Source organism: Labrus bergylta, chromosome 8 (assembly GCF_963930695.1).
Source record: "Labrus bergylta chromosome 8, fLabBer1.1, whole genome shotgun sequence".
In the NCBI taxonomy this organism is placed as follows: domain Eukaryota; kingdom Metazoa; phylum Chordata; class Actinopteri; order Labriformes; family Labridae; genus Labrus; species Labrus bergylta.
The window spans coordinates 28645170-28666217 of record NC_089202.1 but is presented as its reverse complement, the minus strand read 5'-3'; the positions used below and the strand labels follow the sequence as shown (position 1 = coordinate 28666217).

General features: G+C 43.6%; 2 protein-coding genes across 2 annotated transcripts in view; both read right to left on the bottom strand.

Annotated features, from left to right (window-relative positions):
- Positions 1-559: 559 nt before the first annotated feature.
- tcaim (T cell activation inhibitor, mitochondrial) lies at positions 560-9923 on the bottom strand. Its single transcript, XM_020656169.3, has 11 exons — positions 9883-9923; positions 9432-9520; positions 8287-8419; positions 7556-7706; positions 7216-7471; positions 5828-5950; positions 5620-5717; positions 5300-5391; positions 4967-5199; positions 4719-4850; positions 560-3503 (listed from the first exon to the last, which is right to left on the bottom strand). Exons 2-11 carry the CDS (start codon positions 9464-9466, stop codon positions 3278-3280), a joined length of 1479 nt encoding a protein of 492 aa, XP_020511825.1. The 5' UTR covers positions 9467-9520; positions 9883-9923; the 3' UTR covers positions 560-3277.
- Positions 9924-11361: 1438 nt separating this feature from the next.
- gpd1l (glycerol-3-phosphate dehydrogenase 1 like) overlaps positions 11362-21048 on the bottom strand; it is a 10687-nt gene continuing 1000 nt past the window's right edge. Inside the window, exons 2-8 of the mRNA XM_065958103.1 lie at positions 19892-20069; positions 19621-19761; positions 18162-18300; positions 17150-17262; positions 15671-15907; positions 15445-15551; positions 11362-14584 (exon numbers count right to left, since the gene is read on the bottom strand). Coding sequence (XP_065814175.1) covers positions 14488-14584; positions 15445-15551; positions 15671-15907; positions 17150-17262; positions 18162-18300; positions 19621-19761; positions 19892-20069 — 1012 coding nt within the window. The 3' untranslated portion in view covers positions 11362-14487. The remainder of the gene's footprint in view (positions 14585-15444; positions 15552-15670; positions 15908-17149; positions 17263-18161; positions 18301-19620; positions 19762-19891; positions 20070-21048) is intronic.

Sequence of the window (21048 nt, the reverse complement as noted above, 5' to 3'; positions counted from 1 at the left end):
TCAGTCTGAAATAAACGTTTTAATTTGAGGAAGAGAGTTCTAATACCGACAAATCTCCATCTACTCACATGTAACACTGTACTGACCCGGTACTGAGTTACAGCAGCTCTTCTTCGATTCACACACAGACAAGTTTGAATGTGATTTCTAATTCATGACAGAGTTTACGATCGACTCACATTTGAGATGTTTCACCAGCTGCAGAAGTTACACTTTAAATATCACATCTAGCGTGTACTGGGTGTGAAATCCTCCATAGAAATATCATCGATTGGAGAGGTGGGAAACCTCTGAGGATGAGGGGCAGCAGAGGGTTTCACTGGCTGTTGAGCGTCAACATTGTGTTCTCTGTGATAGATTACATCCCTCTGATATGAATGATGACTTTAGTCTTTGCTTCTGCTTTTGTTTTCTTTGAGCAGAGATAATTTCATCCGTCCAATAATAGAGAATCGTCACATTACATTGTGGTGTAGTTGAAGATTTCACCACTAGATGTCACTGTTATTACACAGTAGATGTAGATTAAGGGTGCAGGCTTCAGTTATCACATGCCTCGTCATATTGAACAATATTTTATTGCTGTTTGTGGATTAGTGTACATAAACAAGTTATTTTCAGCTGTTAGTCAAGAGAGAAAACACTGCGTTCACTGATTGGTCACGTGAAGTTAAAACGTAATTTCTGCAACATAAATTTGGACTCTTACTCGTTTGGATGAACCTCACATCTCAGCGGTGCAACCAAACAATGACACAGCATAAGTAACAAAACACACTACGTCACAGCGCATGGTTGAGTGTGGACCAACGACAACGTGTACAGAGCTGCTGCTGCTGCAACCGGATACAGATGATGACATGTCTCAAACTTCATCACACGTTAGTCCACATCCTGGATCACTCAGGCCAGTCCTGGTGCTGGATCAAACATGTCACATTATTCAGAGTCTTTGTGGGTGTGCTCTGATTGTCTCCACACAGTACAGATTACAATCATCTCAGTTATATTCACATGAATGTTTAATATAACTACAGTAGGCTACAGGGCCGGCTCCAGCCATTTTGGTGCCTTCGGTGGCGCCCCTCCAGCATGTGGCGCTCTAGGCCACCTCCTACATGGCCTAAGCCAAGAGCCGGCCCTGCTGCAGTATAAATAGTTGATAAGTCAAGGTCAAAATCGTGCTTCAAACAAAGTGCTTGTTAGATCATTAACGGTCTGAAACGCTCCTCTTATCTATACGTCTGACATTTCTATAACGCTCTGTAACAATCTGAAGTCCCGCCCACCTCACACAGTGATTGGTGAGTGAACTTTTTTTAAATAATTCTAGCAAATATAAAACTATCCATACCTGTTTGAAAACCACAGCGACAAAAATAGAAGTCTAAGGCCCCACGATATTAGTTAATTTCTTGTTTTTAGTTACCAAAATAATTGCAGGAAAACTCCTGCAAGCTGTCTGAATTACACAAAAACATTAGCAATGTTACAAACTTTGCCAATGTACTCTTTCATTATAAGGCAGGGTTGGGAATTTTCTCCAGATACACTTTTTAAGATTTTGGTTGACATTGTCTTTAGGTCCTGACAGAAAATAATAAATTAATAAAAAGGAACAAAGAAAATCTATCATCTGTATCAGTTAGTAAGTCTGTAAAAACTTTGACCAATGTCTGCCACGAGGTACCAATCTGATGAACCAATCACACGCCTCCCTGTCTCCCTGCTCGCTCTCTACCCCATGCGTCCACTAGCCCACACTCAAAGCGATGAGCTGAGGTCAGCTTCTGGACCAATGGCGCTTGTATGTGTAAGCAGAGGCGCTGTTTGTCAACAGGCAAGGCAGGCAACTGCTTGGGGCCCCCAGGCCAGTAGGGGGCCCCAAAGAAGCAGCCAAAAAATGTGCAAATTCTGCAATGACGGTAGGAAACCTCCATTAAGGGGGTCCATCTAACAGGATGCGCTCTGATCGTTGGTTGGAGGGCCAAATGATTTTTGCCTAGGGCCCCAACAGACTGTAGAATCTCCACTGCATGTAAGTGAGGGGGCGTGGCTTTAGAGGGAGCACAGAGGAGAGGGGGGTGGGTGCAGACGGAGCACTGAGGGAATGCTACTTTCTAAATCATGCAAGTTTTCGAAAATGACCAACCCTACCTTTCCCTACCAACCACAGTTTTCTCTCTCTCTATGTAATATCCCACAGGACGCCTGATTTCGGCTATTGTTGCCATATTTTCTGTCAAGCTTGCATCTCACTGGCTGCCCTTCATATCCTTCTGGACCCCCCCCCCCCCCCCCCCTCCTCCTCCCCCCCACTCCAACAAATCACACTCTCGGGGAGTCAGAACAGAGAGAGGCTTAATTAAAAATGTTCGCCGCGTCATCGTTTTTATGATGGATGTTGTGGAGAGGAGTCGGGGAAGGGGCGTCTACCCTGTTCAAAATAAATAACATCCTTCAGCTGGTCACTGCTTTAACACTGTGCTGAACGTGTTGGTGTTGTGATTATTTTAGTTCACATTGAGTGTGCCACCGTCTTTCTTCTTTCAGAAACATTTCCAGGCATAAAGAAGCCAGAAGATCCTCACACCAGGGAGCTCCCGTTAAAGGATTTATTTAGCAAAAAGCGACATTTGGAGCCAACTTCTTCCTCAGACCGGCTTGATGCTCGCTTGTTGTCTTGAAATGTCACTTGTTGCTAAATTAAACCTTCCAACGGGAGCTCCCTGGGTTACGGATCTGTTTGCTTCTTTGTGCATGTCTTTGAAAAACATTTTTAAATAGAAAAATACCCATCACACACCCAAACACTGACTCTGTCAAATCATGATCATCGAGACGCTCAAACGTGGACGGAACAAATCTGCCGTCGTATTGCACTTCTTCCTCTGGTTCTCTAACGGTTCAGCTCGTTGGCCTTTGTGGGAAAGAAAGTCTTCCCTCTCACACTGATCACTGACGAGCTCTGATGTCTAATGTTTCAGAGGGAATTATAGAATATTAATACAGTGCAGAAGAAACGTTTCTTTCCTTTCTTGTGAATCATTGTGCGAGCTCTGAGGGGGTCCTCGGGCCACAGTTTGGGAACCCTTGATTTCCTCTCTGTCCGTCCGTTCCAGCAGGGGAGATAAAGCTTTAATGACCGTTTAACACATGATTGTTTCCTCCAGAGGTTTCCCTTCAGATAAAAAAAAAAATCTCCTGACGTCTTATCCGAGGAACATCAAACATCTAAAGCTCTACGACCTGCAGACCAGCTGTCAGAGAGTCCTCCTCAGCTCTTCCAGTCCCAGGGGATGCACAGGTCCCCGTCCTGCATGACGGAGAAGAAGTGGGACACACAGAGGTGGAGGCCCTGCAGGAGGGGGGACGGCTGCTCGGCGAGCCTCTGACAGCACGCGATCATCTGAGAGGAGGAGACGCTGGGCTCCTTGGACAGACTCCTCAGAGAGAGAGTGTGGAGACACAGCTTCAGCATGGACTCCTCCTCCGCCTGCAGCCTGCACACAGGAGGACACACGGATCCCAGAGGCAGGAGTCAGAGTCAGAACGTTCACATGAGGTTAGAAAAGGTATTTATTGTTTCAGTCCGACTAAAACTTGACTTTTAAAATGCATGTAAACACAGTGGTTTGAATCTCTGCAGGTCGGACAAACACACCTAAAGATTTAGATTTCTTTGCCAGCTTTGTGTCAGAAGGGTTATATATACAGTATATATATATATATAGAGAGAGAGAGATAAACTGGCTTTACTCTCCTCAAGGTTAGTTTTGTAATTTGGGGTCATTGAAGCCGTTTTTACATAACGCACTCTTGAAATGTTCTCGAGAATTTCAGGAGGACTGCCCCTGAAATCCTCCTGATCTGGTTGTTCACACATGCACCTCACAGTGGAGGACTATCCCTGTTGGAAGGGAGGGGGGGGGGGGAGATTATGACATAAAAATAGTGATGCATAAGTGGTGGAACAAGCAACAGAGTCCGCTATACGATGCTATAATGAAAACGTTTGCCATTATATAAATCAGAGGTCTCCAACCTTTCTTCATCTGAGAGCTACTTTGAAAAATTGAAAGTGGCCAAGAGCTACTTCAAATCGCTTGCATTTATTTACGGCTTGTTTAAGCTACTGTTTGTACACATAGCCAATGCTTATCAATAATCTTAAATTCACATCAAGGTTCAAGAAAACATCACTTCTTCACACTTGTTTTCATGGGCCAAATATATAGATAGTGGGAAGAGGTGCATTTACTGTCGTCAGATATATATATATATATATATATTTTTTTTTTAACACAGTTAGTCAACCTATAGGAGAGCTACTTAAAACCTACCTGTTGGAGACCCCTGACATAAATGCTCTGAGTAGTTTGACAGAATCAAAATATCAACAGAAGAGCAGAGAACACAATAATGGAGTTTAATCACGTGCAAAGAGATCGCAACCGTTGCATGCAGACAGTCTATGGTCGTGCACAGGTCACAGGGAATAAACATCACCACCCCCTCCCACTCGCTCGAGGTGAATTCTCCTGATTATCTCCTGCTGCCTTTCTCACATCAGCTCACTTAGACTTAATGCAGAAAACTCCAGATAGAATCAGAGTGTGGAAGTGTGAACAAGATGTTAGAGAGAAGACTGTGTTGTGTTTGATCTCTCCAGAAAGAAGTGATGTGTGTGTGTGTGTGTGTGTGTGTGTGTGACTCACTGTTTCCTGCGTTGTGTGCGTTGTCGAGCCTCGGGGGCGTGGCTCTGGAGGAAGACCTGCAGCTTTGGGGGGTCGCAGTTTGTCGGGATGAGGAAGTGTCCCATCTCATGAAGACTGGGCTTTGAACGGTCACTGTGATTAACACACAAAGGTATCATACTTAACACAACAGTATGTCGAGTGTGAGGCTGCATTAGTGAGACGCTTTGTGTGTCTGTGTGTGTGTCTGTGTGTGTGTGTGTGCGTACTTCTCCAGCTGCATGGTGAGGCCCTGCAGGCTGCGGGGGTGCAGGCGGAGGGGTCCCGTCAGCAGGCTCTTGTGGAAGGTGCTCAGGGTGCTGTAGTGGTCTGCGATAAGCTGAACCGGTCCCAGTCTCTCCTTGTGGACCACTTGAGTCCCCCCCACGAGGAGGCTGATGCGCTCCTTCAGCCAGTCGGTCTGCTGCTGCAGGGCGCGGTAGCTGGGCAGCTGCTCAAACAGCTGAGGAGGAGGAGGAGGAGGAGGAGGAGGAGGAGGAGGAGGAGTCAGAAAAATGTGAGGATATGAGACAACATGAGCAGGAGATGTGAAGCTCTGTCACCTTGGTCCACTGGTGATGGACATCCATGGTTCCTAACATGACGTGTCCAGAGGCGTTCATCCCTGACTGGTCGGCAAACATGACGTCGTGTCCTGGAGGAGGATAAAGGGAGAGTTCAACGCTTTGCACATTTATAACAATTCTGTTTCTCCAATATCTCGCAATAAAAACACCTGAAGAAGCAGGTGAGAAAAATCAAACGGGTCGCATTGCATATGTTTGGATGGGAAAGCTTAGAGATCTTTAGAGACAGTGTGGATGGATCAGTGTGCTCGGAGTGCAAACAGCTGTCTGTCCCCAGGTGACTCTGTTGTTGTCACCTTGCAGGTTGATCAGGGCCTCGGGGTTCTGCTGAGAAAGTCGACTCAGACTCTGCAGCTGGCTGCACCTGTGAGCCACGCCCCAACTGCGCTGCCACCTGCAACATACAGCCTCATCATCATCATCATCATCATCATCATCATCATCCCAGACTGTTCCGACAGGTGAGCTGACCTGCTGGTTTAGGCTCAGTAGATGTGAGTTTACCTGATGTCAGAGAGGTGAAATCTGTGACACAGCTCCTCCTTCAGTCTGCTCAGCTCGTCTCTGCGAGGAAGACTGGCGCTGTACTTCTTCGTGGCCTCGGGCTCGTTTTTTCTCAGCCAAAAGCTGGAGAGGTGAACATGACGACATTACAGACCTGCACTTTAATGTGTTATCTTTCAGCGTCACTGGTTTCCAGCACAGCAGCTCACATGCTGCTCAGCTCAGAAATTGGAAATAGATAAAGTTTGATCATACTTGAGTCCTCTTTTAAACACTCTACAGTTAAAGGGTCGTCTTATGCAAACATGTCCCAAGCTCGTGCACTAGAAGGTATGATGGTAAATATTAAGAATATTTCAAAACCAAAAACAGCTGTTGCATCACTCTCTCCAAAGCAACCAGACTCCATTGACAAAACCAGTCATTTTATGTGACAGAAAACAGCAGATACTGATCTACTGCTGCCTCAATCGATCAGTTTCATTGTGTCATTTTTGACTTTTGTCTTTATAATAGTAAGTTCACATCCAACACAATAATCGTTAAACACACAAATAAACTAATTGATGAAGGCAGCGGTTCATCAGTAACTGCTATGTTTTGTGACGTTAAATTCATGTTTTTGTCAATGGAGTCTGGTGGCTTTGAACAGAGTGATGCAACATGAAGTCATAAAGTCTAATCAAAACATGACAAAAACTTTTATTCTCATTTTGCAAATCAGTTCACAAATATGTCCCATAGTCTGTACTCTATATAGTGTATCTAAAAACAGTGAAAACAACAACAACAACAAAGTCTACCTCTGCAAGTCTTTTAAGGTTTGAACCCGGTTGGCAACATAAACATACTGTACATGATTCCTCACTTTAAGGTCTACATTCTGCAGTGAGTGTCAGCGGTGTGACGGAGGATCTGTCTGACTTTATTTTAAATTTAGACACGACACCAAGATACCTGTTTGGATCCACTAAAACAAAAACAGAAGTTCTTAACACCAAATATTTGGTACCTCATTTTTAATGACCCAAAAAGTATTGATACATTTTGATAACCTTATTAGGAAGACTGTCGTATGGGACAGATGGCCTAGCGGTTAGATCGCGTCCCATGTACAGAGGATGCAGTCCTTCAAGCGGACGGCCCGGGTTCTGACCTGTGGCTCCTTTCCCGAATGTCATTCCCCACTCTCTCTCTCTCCCTGGTTTCCTACTCCATCTGCTGTCATATCAAGTAAAGGCCAAAAGCCACCCCCCCTCAAAAACTCATTTCTTAAAAAAAAAAAAAAACACTGTCTTTTCATGCGTATCAGAAATATGAACCGTGTCTCTGTGGTTCTGAGGCATTGACAGATTTTTATGAAAAGGTTTTTAAAAACTGACTCTGACCTGAGTGTGGGCTCCACCCTGCGGGCCTGCTGCAGCTCCTGCTCCGGGTCCCTGAAGCCGGTGAAGCTGTAGTAGCTCTTGTCCCATCTGATGGGTCTGTAGAAAGGCACACCCGCCACAGGTGCCCCTTTAGCCGTCTGTGAACCTCCCTTCAGTCCCTTCATGTGCTCCACGGGCAGACTGCAGGACTTCAACACGTTCACCACCGTGCTCAACACGTCGCTGGTCTGCAGGGTGAAACTGACCGAGCGGAACCCTGAGGACACAGGAGGGACGGTTAGATCCCTAAAGACAGATCTCAGAAATATTACAGACGGATACTTTTAAAGAATGTGTAAACCTGCGGGGAGGAGGTCGGGCTGCTCGTCCTTGCTGTCCCCTGTGTCCCTGACGTAAAATGTGAGCTTCATGGGCTGAAGAGAGCGAGAGCCGGGCTTCTGCAGGTTGTCAAGGTAACCATTTAACCTCTTTAATGAATTCTCATTCACTTCCTGTAAAACAAAACGTTGAAGTGGGTGGTTTATACTTCCTGGAAAACCTCTGCATGTGTCGGTGTAGTCTTGTTGACTCACAGCAGCTTCACTCAGGGATTCTACACATTAAACTTTTTAAAACTCTTGACTTCTCAGGACTAGAGTTCTCGACTTCTGTCGATCCTTTAGACCATTTCTAACATCAGCATCTACACGTTACATTACGACGATTTAATCCCTAAAGAACCAACCAGACTTTAGATCTGGGATTATTCTCCGACTGCTACGTGTATTTATATTATCGTCCTTCAGTTTATAAAATATGAACAATTTTAAGGAGCAAAACGACACCTAGTGTTTAAAATTGGTACTGCATTCCAAATATCACAGAGAGCTGTCACCCCCCCCCCCCCCTCTAGAGTAGATATGCTCACACAGGTTGCAATCGTTAAGAGAACAGAACAGAGGCAACGTGCAGGAACAAAATACGTTTTTTCATTTTCTCTTTCATATTTATTCCGAGTCGTGCTAAATATCGGAGTCCATCATTTCCCCACTGTGCAGGAACATCGTGTCGGTCTAAAGTTTGGAGACGTACCCGTTCTCTGGGATGTTGACCGAAGAAGTCCGGATGGACGGCGAAATAAAACGGTCTGAGAGCGTTGACAGCTTCTGCTCCTGACAGAGATCTGTGAGGGACGAAATGTGCAGCTACATGTTTCCTCTTCAACCTGCAAAGAAAAAGAGAGATATGTGAGGAAGTGAAGCTTACTTTTAGATTTATAGACCAGTCATTTTATTTCTAATCATCCAAGTTAAAGTTTGAACTTCAGTACGATGTTCTTGTTCTCTTTCAACACCTGCTGATGTATAATAAACCTGATGGTGTGTGTGAGCAGTGATACCTGATGGTGTGTGTGTGTGAGCAGTGATACCTGATGGTGTGTGTGTGTGAGCAGTGATACCTGATGGTGTGTGTGTGTGAGCAGTGATACCTGATGGTGTGTGTGTGTGAGCAGTGATACCTGATGGTGTGTGTGAGCAGTGATACCTGATGGTGTGTGTGTGTGTGAGCAGTGATACCTGATGGTGTGTGTGAGCAGTGATACCTGATGGTGTGTGTGTGTGTGAGCAGTGATACCTGATGGTGTGTGTGTGTGTGAGCAGTGATACCTGATGGTGTGTGTGAGCAGTGATACCTGATGGTGTGTGTGAGCAGTGATACCTGATGGTGTGTGTGAGCAGTGATACCTGATGGTGTGTGTGAGCAGTGATACCTGATGGTGTGTGTGAGCAGTGATACCTGATGGTGTGTGTGAGCAGTGATACCTGATGGTGTGTGAGTGTGAGCAGTGATACCTGATGGTGTGTGTGAGCAGTGATACCTGATGGTGTGTGTGTGTGAGCAGTGATACCTGATGGTGTGTGTGAGCAGTGATACCTGATGGTGTGTGTGTGTGAGCAGTGATACCTGATGGTGTGTGTGTGTGTGTGAGCAGTGATACCTGAGTGTGTGTGTGTGTGAGCAGTGATACCTGAGTGTGTGTGTGAGCAGTGATACCTGATGGTGTGTGTGAGCAGTGATACCTGATGGTGTGTGTGTGTGAGCAGTGATACCTGAGTGTGTGTGTGAGCAGTGATACCTGAGTGTGTGTGTGTGTGAGCAGTGATACCTGAGTGTGTGTGTGTGTGTGAGCAGTGATACCTGAGTGTGTGTGTGTGTGTGTGTGTGAGCAGTGATACCTGAGTGTGTGTCTCAGGAGACAGTTCACAGACATTTCTGCTGATTGTCATCAAGAGGAGATTTTAAATCACTTGGTCCATCAGCAGATCTGAGACATAAAAACATTTAAAACAAACTGTTAACATTAATCTGTCTGCAGCACAGAGAAGGTTTCTTCAGGATTCATGAAGCTTCCTTCAAACTAACTCAAAAACAACTTAAGAACGTTTATTATTGAAGCATGTCGTAACTTAGCTTCGTTTGCTAACTTGTGTGACTTCTACTCAATGACAACAACAAACATGGCTCCCGTTAGCTCCTGCAGCTAGCATCACAGTGTTAGCATTTCATATGTGACACATCCAGAGTTCGTAACTCGGTAAAGGTGAGTGTGCTGGTTGATTTGAGCACTGACAGCAGACATACAGGTGACTGTCTGACCTCAGCACAACTGTTAGCTTAGCTGTTTACCTTATCTTTCCTCTTCTTCTTCTTCTGTGGTGGTTAATCGCGGCTGTCGATCAGCTCTCAGGCGCTCTATCGCCACCTGCTGGAGGGGCGTGCGACGTTACATTTTTCATGATTTTGAAGCTTAATTTTATAAACTTATACGTTTTTTTTCGTTGCTGAAATTTGGCCTGGTGGTTAATAATACATTCTTCTTTTGTATAAAAAACTAAAAAACATATATTTTTTTGTTTTACAGGGACTTTAAGTCAAGGCAAAGCAAGTGTAAAGTGCTTTACCCAAGACGTGAAGTATAATGACAAAGGAAAGAAACAACCCATTAAAACCCCAAAGAAGATAAGAATTTAAAGATCAAAAAAAAAAAAAACAGATAAAACATATAGGCCTAAGCTTAAATATTATGGCCGTATATATGGAAGCCCATTTCTGCCAGTTAAAAAAATGAAAATGAAAACTTGGCTTTGTCGAAATTATGAGATAATAAAGTCAGAATTATGAGATAATGATAATAAATGACTTTATTATCTCATAATTTCGACTTTCTATCTCATAATTATGACTTTATTATCTCTTTTTATTTTTTTAACTGGCGGAAATGGGCTTCCATACGTATAACTTATGGTGCAGTGTTAAAATTACAATGTTAATGTTGTTATTTTAATCACTATTTTTTACTATAACTGCACTGTAACCTTTACTCTTTTTTTAACTGCTGTCATATATTTTAGTTTATTTTTTTAGCTGTTTTCTTTTTGTTCTTTTAAGGTTTTAATGGCTTCTTTCTTTCTTTTTCATGACGTCTTGATGTCTGGTGTAAAGCACTTTTAATCACCTTGTTGCTGAATTGTGCTAAATAAACTTTATTAAATTATGTTGATGAATTTCTTTTAAAGGCAGGTGCGTGTAAAACGGTGAATTTTAATTTGAGTCAGAATCCATACTGATCTTCTGACATCTTCACACCAGACCAATCAATGCAGAGATATGAGCAACACGAGGAGATACAGGAATACACTTCTAAATCGTCCCGATGATAAGTCTGTGAAGTTCATTTATTTATTTATTCTTGAAAAGATATTCAACACATGAACTCACTTTAAAAGCAGATTTTTAGCATTTATTTAAACAGTTAGCAATGATAAACATGAACATAAGATAATCCACTCAGAAAATGAGATCAGCGTAAAGTAGCATCAGTTTGAATCCCATCATGACGATCTTTGACTCTTAGAACCACATGTGAACTTGTAAAGTCTGTTTACATGTGTTGGTCCTTTTTGATATCACCACTTGGACATTGTCAACAATATAAATCCCCATTTCCACCAAGCAGTCTGGTTCAGTTTGGTTTGGTACGGTACACATTTAAAGGCGTTCCACAGTCAAAAGTTGGGAAGGGTTACCAAAATAACTGATAATATCGGCCTACTTTTTTTGGCACCCTTCTGTTGGGTTGCCAAGCGTACCGATCAGACCCTGAAGGGTGGAGCTAGACACACTGCAATCAGTCGGTTGGTCGAAAGAATCTTCACTTCCTGTGCGACAGCTAATAAAGGACAAACACAAAACACAGCATGTTTAAATATGACGCAGATTTGGAGAGAGTCATTTCAAGGCTGATTTTGGTTTTTGCTTCGGAGTTGAAGACTTTCCTAGGAATCATTAATCGTTGTTAACTGTGTCACATTCTTCTTCTTTGTTGGATTTTTTGGCAGTCTACACTTTGTCACTCCGCTGTGATTTAGTGATGTGTAAGGGAACGCTTGGAGGTGGAAATGCAAGCAAGATCAGGACTGAACCAAACCGGACCGCTTGGTGGAAACGGGGCTTTTTTAAAAACATTTTATATCCCTAAACATATACAGGTTTAAAGTGTGATTAAATACAAGAACATTACTAAACACTGAGCGATGGACCTACAGGTAAAGACGTTACTCAGAAAGAACTGAAGCTGCCAATTTGAAGAAAACTGAGACACAAGTCATACACGAGAAGTTTTATTAAGTCTCTTAGAATATAATAAACACCAGATTGTTAAGATACTATAATAAGCACTGAAGGTTTAACAGGTGAACACTAAAGATGCTCTCTGATGACATCAGTCCAAGGTCTGTGTGGTGTGCATGTAAAAAGTTTAAGAAGGAAATGTTTGTTTACTGCAGGTGGGTTTAGATAACGGGAGCACACATCCCCAAAATTCCCTTTTTTTCAGGGGGGTAGTGACCTCTCAGATTGGAGCGAGGATTTCTGATGAACACATCAGGTTTTCTGTCTAGACATGGTGTGTTTATTTAAGCTGTTTCAGGTCTTTTTTGTCCATCACAGGTGCAGGAAAAACGTCTAAAACACCTGAGAATCCTCGCCTACAGCTCCTTACAAAACCTCCTCTCATAACTGGTAAAATAGCTCTTTAGGAAATGAGACAACCTGCTAGCTGGTGGCTGATATCACTTTATAGATCAGAGTCAGGAGGATGGAGGAGACGAGGAGATGAGGAGGGAGGAAACAGAGGAATGAGAATTGGCAGACGACGACCCGATACGATGAAGCAAAAGGTAAAACAAGTTCAACTTCTTCACCTGATGACTGAACTGCTTCTACCAGATCCTATCTATAACAATCTTAAACTGAATTCAAGACGAGATCCTTTAACATAAATCAGAGAACGAGCACACACACACACACACACACGTTCTTTCTAAAACCTTTTAACAGGAACTTTCCACCACACAGCAGATCGTGTCTCTTCAAAGCAGGACTTTAAACAAACAGTGACATCTGAAGAGCTATGAGCGTCCCTGTTTGAACACTGAAGGACAGAATCACACAGTTCTTCTCTGCAGTTTGAGGAAAAATCTCTCAGCTACAAACCCGATATGTTCGACATGTACGCTGGTGTTCTGAAAGGCATTGATTACAGATGGCAGGTTTGATAACGCAGGTCCACTCAAGACATCCTAAATCTGTTAAAAAGGCCATTTTTATTAACTACATGTGCACTGAAGGATATAGTGTTAGCATCTTTATAAACACAGTTATTACTAATGACTGTATGTTTACCTGAGAGTCAGTGAAAACATGAATACAAACTTGTTAAGTTGTCAAAATGTTGATACTTGATAGATTTCGGTTTTTAATGATTGATAGTATCAAAAAGTAACAAATCTTTAAAGGTCACATATTAAACTTCTTTTCATCCAGTTTAAATAAGTCTCAGAGCTCCTCAAAACATGTGTGTGAAGTTTCTTGTTCTAAATCCACTCTGATCCTGTATTTGATCATGTCTATAAACCCCTCTATTTCAGCCCTGCTTAGAACAGGCTGTTTCTGTGTCTGTACCTTTAAATATGTAAATGAGCTGTGTCTGACCACGCCCCCTCTCTGGAAGGGCTTGGGTGTACTCTGTGCTTTCTCGCTCCATGTCCTATTGTTTACGGTGAGAAGGCAGACTCAGAGGGCAGAACAAACACCTAGCTGTGGGAGTGTCACCCACCTGGGGGAGGGGCTACTGCCCTTTGTGATGTCATGAAGGGAAACTCTCCAAACGGCCTGTTTGAGCACACATATTCTGAAAAGTGGAACAGGCAAAAGATGGAGAGGATGGACTTTTTTCATCATTGGGGGGTTTATAGACGGACTAGAGACACATGTTAGAGTTATAAAAACATTTAGCATAATATGTGACCTTTAAGAAAACTTCAGATTATAATTAATATTTTTAAAACAAGAGCTGCCACGAGTGAAAAAGAGAGAAAGCAGCTGAGGTTCATTAAGATTTACTGCTCATCTCAACTGGATTATGGATGACATTTGACAAGGATTAATGTAAAACCAGTCTAAACCCTATATTTTGGGAACAAATGTAAACACTGTCTGTATTGCACTAATACATTGGCAATGTCTTAGTGCCATTTAGACAGTTGGCAGAAGGTCGCCTGCAGTTTTTGATCATTAAAAACATGAATATACCCAAAATTGGTTACCTATTAATTTAATTTTAGTATAAAAAAAAAGGATTGATATCCCATGTGTCATGTTTACGGGAAGCAAAAAGAGGATTATCATTGTGGTATCACAACAACTCTGGTCAGGTTATGAAATAGTGAAACTCCAAGTAAATATCTTTATCTTCAGAGAATATCGCGTCTGCACGCTGCTGTTAAAGTCCATCAGTTTGACACAGTCAGGCTGGTTATGGCTGTGAGTTTCAGTTGCTCTTCTGTCTGTTGATATATAAACAAACTGATGAATCTTTAACTGCAGGATAAGACCGTGCTGTGACTGACAAAACCTTCTTACATGACTTGTAAAGACTCGGGGACAAGCTGCTGTCTTACAAAACAGAGAAGATAAAGAGAGAACATTTCCAAAAAATAAAGTTAAAACATCATTTTTTCATAGATAGAAGGACTCAACATTTGGGAGGTCAGATCATGATCTCGGTCAGGTGTGAAGACGGCACACCTTTAGTTAATATCTGAGACCCAGCTGACCCAACGTTTTAAAAACAGACCTCTCCATGTGTGGAATTCAAAACTTCAAAGTTACACTGGTGCATGAATCCCTCACGCTGACCCCCCCACCTCCACTCTCTGTGGGTCCCAGGTGTCACATGTGCTCCGGGTGGCTCTGCAGGCAGGAGATCATCTCTTGGACCGGCCTCCCCTCGAAACAGATCTGATAGACGGCTGTGAAGAGAGGGAACCTGCACAGAGGAACGCACACAGTCAGACAACGAGGAGGACGAGACATAAGAGGCAGGATGAAGCATGTCTGAGTAATCCTTATCCATCAAAGCCCCGCCCACTTTAAAATCTTGAAAAATACATGTGAATCAATACAATAAAATCATTTTCAGAGTGATGTGTGGCCGGTCAAACAGTTAGTCATTCACTCTGTCTGCATCACTTCTATATAGAGACTCACAGAGATGTCAAAATCAGGATCTGATTCTGATATCGTGTTTTATTAATCACTTCTTTGTGTCTCTTTTTCAAATTAGCAAAGTGTCTAGCTCCCAATTCCCACATATTTCTTCAGCGCCACGGTTTTTAAAACGTGCAAAAACAACATGTTGCTTTGTCTTTCTGACGATGATTTGTTATTTGTTCGGTGCAAATTATGACGTAATGTTGATAAAATACGATCAGGAGTCCGTATATTGTGTTTTATTTTGAAATTGACCGGATGCTCTGTGCGTTTCCTGTTCTGACTTCCTGTCCGGGGTTATGTCATATTCTGTCTTTGAGCAGAGCGTAGTAGCACTGACGGACCGCGGCGTGCACAGAGTGTGTGGAAATTGGAGGTTAGTAGTCCCTCCCCCTGTCCTACAACCTGATCTTTCCTGTAATCCACCTGCAGACATTAACTTTCACATTTGACCATGAAAACAAATCAGACGGGTGGCGTCTTCTATTCAATAAAAAAACCTCGGGAATCAGTAGATAGGTGTACGAGCTCGTAGGGCTGCATGAGAGTATCGTAGCGTTCTGCTGGAATTATCAAAAAGGATTCCCATGGTTATGAAAAGACTGCAGAGATGAAGACAGAGTGTAGTTCTCTCACTTTTCCACCAGGCCCTTCTGTTTGAGGATGTGGTAAACCTCGGCTGAGGTGGCCGGACCCTGAAGCTTCTGACCGTTCAGCATCTCGTTCTCCAGCTGCTCGATGCTCTGAGAGCAGCACAGGCGGGCGGACGGAGAAATGTAAAAAAAACGGTTTATTAGAGAGGAGTTTTATTTATGAATGATGTCTTAAAAGTTGAAAGAGTCAGAGTGGAAACAGTTCCCACCTTCCCCGTTTTCGAGAAGGCCTCGGCCACTCGTCGGTTTCTGCCGCCGTAACACGTGGTGATGAGGTCGGCCACGCCGCAGCTCTCCAGGAAGGTCGCCGTGGACACGGAGCCGTTCTTGGAGAAGAGTTTGGCGAAGGCGATCATCTCCATCAGTCCCAGGCGGATCACCGCCGCCTTGGTGTTATCCCCGCACTTCAGCCCGTCGCAGAAACCGGCTCCCACTGCGACGATGTTCTGACAGAAACGGTGAGGACAAACCGTCACATCGAGAACAATAAACTGAGAGAGGGAGGAGTTACGTTTTTCCCCCAAAAAGGCAAAATCAAGCAGCACTACTATTACCTTATTAATTCATTTGCATACCCCTTGTTTCCCTCGTCCAAACAAGTTCATCTCTTGCTCCAGAAAACCAAGATGGTGAAGAGCAGAGACACTGATCCAGTGATCAATTTCCACTTTGATCAAAAAGCCAGAGCTCCCTCCATGACATGATTTCGCTCGTTCAGAACGCTGCAGCTCGTCTTTTAACCACTGAACAGAAACATGAGCTTCTCTTCACTGGCTCCCTGTGTGTGTGAGGATTGATTTTAAGATTCTTTTACTGACATACCGAGAAGCTCCTACTTATGTGTCTGACCTTTTAAAACCACATCTTCTGACAAGGACACTCAGGTGATCCTCTGACTAAATGCTTCTGGCTGTCCTAAGGTCTCAGCTGTAGCTCAGGGGAGACTCAGTATTCTCAGTCCCATCTCCAAAAGAACTCTGAACAGTCTGTGTCCACATGTTCGGCTCTCCCACACTCCGCCTGTTTTTAAATCAAACCGTTTATACCATCGGCTTTTGTCTCTGCTCGAGAGATTGCCTCGTTTAGTCTTAAAAGAGCAATATGTAACTCGGACACCTATAGCGTTTAAGATTGGTACTGTGGTCCAAATTTAAAACATTGTAGACAGCTGTCTCCCCCCGCCCCCTCCTCCCTAGAGTCAGTGTGCACGCAGGTCACCATGTGGTGGACTCTGAAGCTTCAGTGTTTATCCAGCTCTGCATCGGTCTGCACCTTTCTACGTTCTAACCTCTCTCCATTTTTTAAAAGCATCTCCAATATTGTGTTCACACAATTCTCTCTCTCTCTCTCTCTACAGGATAAGACAGTATTCTTTATATCGATATAGTTTCTGTTGCATTATAAAAAACATTTTACTTTTCTCCCATAGAGCTGCAGGTTTGTCAGGTTTCTCCTCTCTCTCTCTCTCTCTCTCTCTCTCTCTCTCTCTCTCGTCCTTCCTCTAAAATAAAGGCATAAAAAAGCCCCCAAATAAATCTGAATTTTAATTGTTTTACTCCTCTCATGCTCTGATAACAAACAACCCTTATTGACGTATACTACACACATAGTGCTGTTAGTTTCCTTGGCTTCATGTATGTATGTGTGTGTGTGTGTGTGTGTGTGTGTGTGTGTAGTAGTGTGTGTACCTTCAGAGCTCCACACAGCTCCACTGTGTCTGCATCGTCCACCACAGTGATCCTGAAGTTTGGAGTCTGCAGCAGCTCTTTGAACAGCAGTCCGTTCTCCAGCACCCTGCTGCCTGCACAAACACACCACATCAGGATTTTATACTTTATTACATTATTGCTAAATGTTGTTTTTTGAATATTTGTACTGCTGTTTATGACACAAAATGTCCTGTCTGCTCTGAGGGGGGTCTCACAAACCCCATAAGAATCTAACTGACTTGGACAGAAATCATTAACAGATGAGATAACGTTTTAAAGTTTCTTCACCAAACCCATAAAATAACTCTGCAGTACTTCCTGGTGGGGGAGGAGCCTGACCTCGCACACCATATTACTGTGCATCTGTTGTCTGTTCTCGTTGGCTCTCATTGGGTTGTCTCATCCTCTTCTTTCTTTGTTTTTAAAGATTGTTTTTTTTTGGGGAAAATGTGTGCTTTGGAGATTTTCCTTTCATGACATCACAAAGGGCAGTAACCCCTCCCCCAGGTGGGTGACACTCCCACAGCTAGGTGTTTGTTCTGCCCTCTGAGTCTGCCTTCTCACCGTAAACAATAGGACATGGAGCAAGAAAGCACCGAGTACACCCAAGCCCTTCCAGAGAAGGGGGCGTGGTCAGACACAGCTCATTTACATATTTAAAGGTACAGACACAGAAACAGCCTGTTCTGAGCAGGGCTGAAATAGAGGGGTTTATAGACATGATCAAATACAGGATCAGAGTGGATTTAGAACAAGAAACTTCACACACATGTTTTGTGGAGCTCTGAGACTTATTTAAACTTTTTGAAAAGGAGGAGAATATGTGACCTTTAATGCTAGGTAATCTGTGCCCTGTAAATTTGTATCTTTGCCATGATTCTTTGATGGACAAAAAAAGGGTTTTATATGATGACAATTCTGTTAAAAACTCTTTTGGATTGTTTCATTATTAGATTTCTTGAATGTAAGCTTCCTTGTGTGTCCTTCTCACCGATGGTGGTTTCACAGAACTTCTCAGCAGCCACCTCGTTGGCGATGTTTGCTCCCATCAGGACGCTGACGTCAATCCCCATCTTCTCCCTGATGATGTCAGAGATCAGTTTCAGACCCTCAGGACCCTCATCTATACCCTGAAAGACAAGTGAGCAAACACTCATTTTCACTGCTTCTTCTTCTGACCCAGCATCTTGTACGTTTTCTCAGAGATGTAAGAGACACCCAGTTTCCAAACAGTGGAGGCTTCTGGCAGAATTTTAAAAAGACGACTTTAAGGTTCATAATGTTGAAAAGGGCCAATCAGGTAGAATATTCTGAAGAACCCCCCGACCCCCAAAATCCATTTCTAATAGCCTACACTTCTCAGATTTAGAGCATCTGAGAATTTATGCCTTAGTTAAATACAGAAAAAAGGTCTGACTTCAATCTGGAACTTTTTCTGAAAAGAGTCAACCAACAGTGTGGCGTTCTCAGATGCTGTAAGTTAAAGGTGGAGTCAGTAGTAAGCAGTACCTTATAAACAACATTGAAACCGAGCCCTGCCTCCTGGTGTCATCGCCCCAAGAAGCGCAAACTTACTGCCAGACGTAGTGTGTACAGTGTTTCCTCTAGGTTTACAGTGTTGGGGGGGTGGGGACACGCCGACACAAACACTTGAAGGAATCTTCATGTGTTACTTTTAATGACAGCTGTCCTTTTATATCGGAAAGGTATCCTTAAATGACTTCTTTCCCTGATTTCCGACTCTATCCACTATCCTATCCCTACAATAAAGGCAAAAATGGGGGGCCGTTGGGGGGGGCGGGCCAACCGACATTGCAAGCTACCGCACGCTAGCACAAGCTAACCATGAGTGTTTGGCACCTGCCTGGCAAACTGTCTGCATGTGGAAGTCAACAAAGATTCACCTTTGTTGTGGAACAAGCCTTATCTAGTTGGCGTTTTGGCCTCTCGATGATTTTATTTTCTGTTCCTCTTTTTGCTAAAAAAACATAACTGAAGATCTTTAGTTCTTTTCAAAGCTTTGTCAATATTATTGATCATTAAAACAACAGCTTGTATGGTTTTAAACACATAGTAAAGAAAAGTATCAAAACTTTTGACAAACTTAGAGTATCACTGTGTGAAATGATCCTGCTGACAGCCAAGAATAAGTAGCTGAAAGATTTAAGATGGTCGACTGTTATTCAGTTAACACGTCGCCGAGTGTTATATCTGATAAAGATGTGATTGACACACACACGCGCACACACACACACACACACACACACACACACACACACACACACATCACACCTCGAGTCTCGCCTGCATGTGTTCAGAGTTGTGTGTCTGTGTGTGACAGTGTGGAGGTGGAGGTACCTGAAGTGTGAACAGAGTGTGATGGTGATAATTAGAAAATATTATTTATAAAAGATAACGAGGAGCTGTTTGATCGTGCGAGGTGTTCTTACCTTGATGAGAGTGATTCCTCGAGCTCTGGAGGAGACGCACCCCGACATCTCGTCACACAGTTTCCTGATGAACTGATGAGGAACCACGAACACGAGGAGGTCGGCTCCCTCTGCCGCGTCACACAGCCGCGGGACGGCGACCTGCAGGGGACAAAAACAAGACACAAGTAGAGGAGGCTCAAAGGGAAAAAGGTTTGGAACCGCTCCCTTAGAGAACAATAAGTTCATAAAAACAGCATCCTAAGCCCCGCCCTCTCCTCCTCCTTCTTACCACGTTCTCAGGCAGCTTGTACCCCGGCAGGTATTTGACGTTTTCATGCTCCGTGTTGATGATGTCGGTGAGCTTCCTGCCGTCGACGTTCTCCTCGAACACCCACATCTTCACCGTGGAGGCGAAACGCTGCAGCGCCGTGGCGTTCCTCCCGATGATCCGGGCGATGGCCGAGCCCCTGAAAGCACAGAGGGGGTCAGGAGGTCAACATCCAGACTCGTACTCACACGGAAAGAGCACTGAACCACAAGGGGGCGCTGTGATATTCAGTAACAGCAATACAATGAGAAGATAACAGAGACTGTACCAAAGAATGTGTAACACATGGACGTAAGTAACAGTGATGTCACCCACTGGTTTCTAAGGGCGCGGTCACACCGGCCATTCGTACCGTGCTGTACTCAAGCGCGATTGGCCCCCCGCTGTGCCATTCCCACGCTGGCCGTCACGGCCCGCGGTCACACTGCACAGGACTAACCGTGCCTAAAAGCACGATCACCTCTTGTACATGACACCGCAATACAACACATGCACGCTTTATGTTATTATGAAGCGTGCTCAGTTTACAAACAGGCGGACGAGTAGACTGGACTTTAGGGTTGAAGCGTGCTCAGGCACGGAACGGATGGCCAGTGTGACCGCGCCCTAAAGTGGAGTTTTTTAGGGAGGGACAGAGAGAGAGAGAGAGAGAGAGAGAGTTGGGAATAACATGGGGAAATTTTCCACCATTGCAGAATCAATGTGAATGTTCAAAGACGTCATGAAGGCGGAGCTTCGTTGCTGCGTTGCTGTGAAATTGCAGTCTGAAAAAGGCTTGAGTGTTTTTATATATATATATATATATATATATATATATATATATATATATATGTATTTGTCATTAACCATTAGGATTTACTGCAGGAAAAATATTCCTGAATATATTATTCATACAGTGTGTTTTATCTTTAAATTCTGTATCAGCAGGTTTTCTGTCTCGGAGCTTCACCTGCAGCTGTGTGTTTAATAAAACCAAGAACACACACCTGTGTGCAGGAATAATATCATGCATCCATAGATGAGATCTTAAGAACAGCACGTTGTGCATACACTCTATAAAACACTTTGTCACTTATTTATAACAATACAATCGTATTGTCAACAGGCAAGGCAGGCGA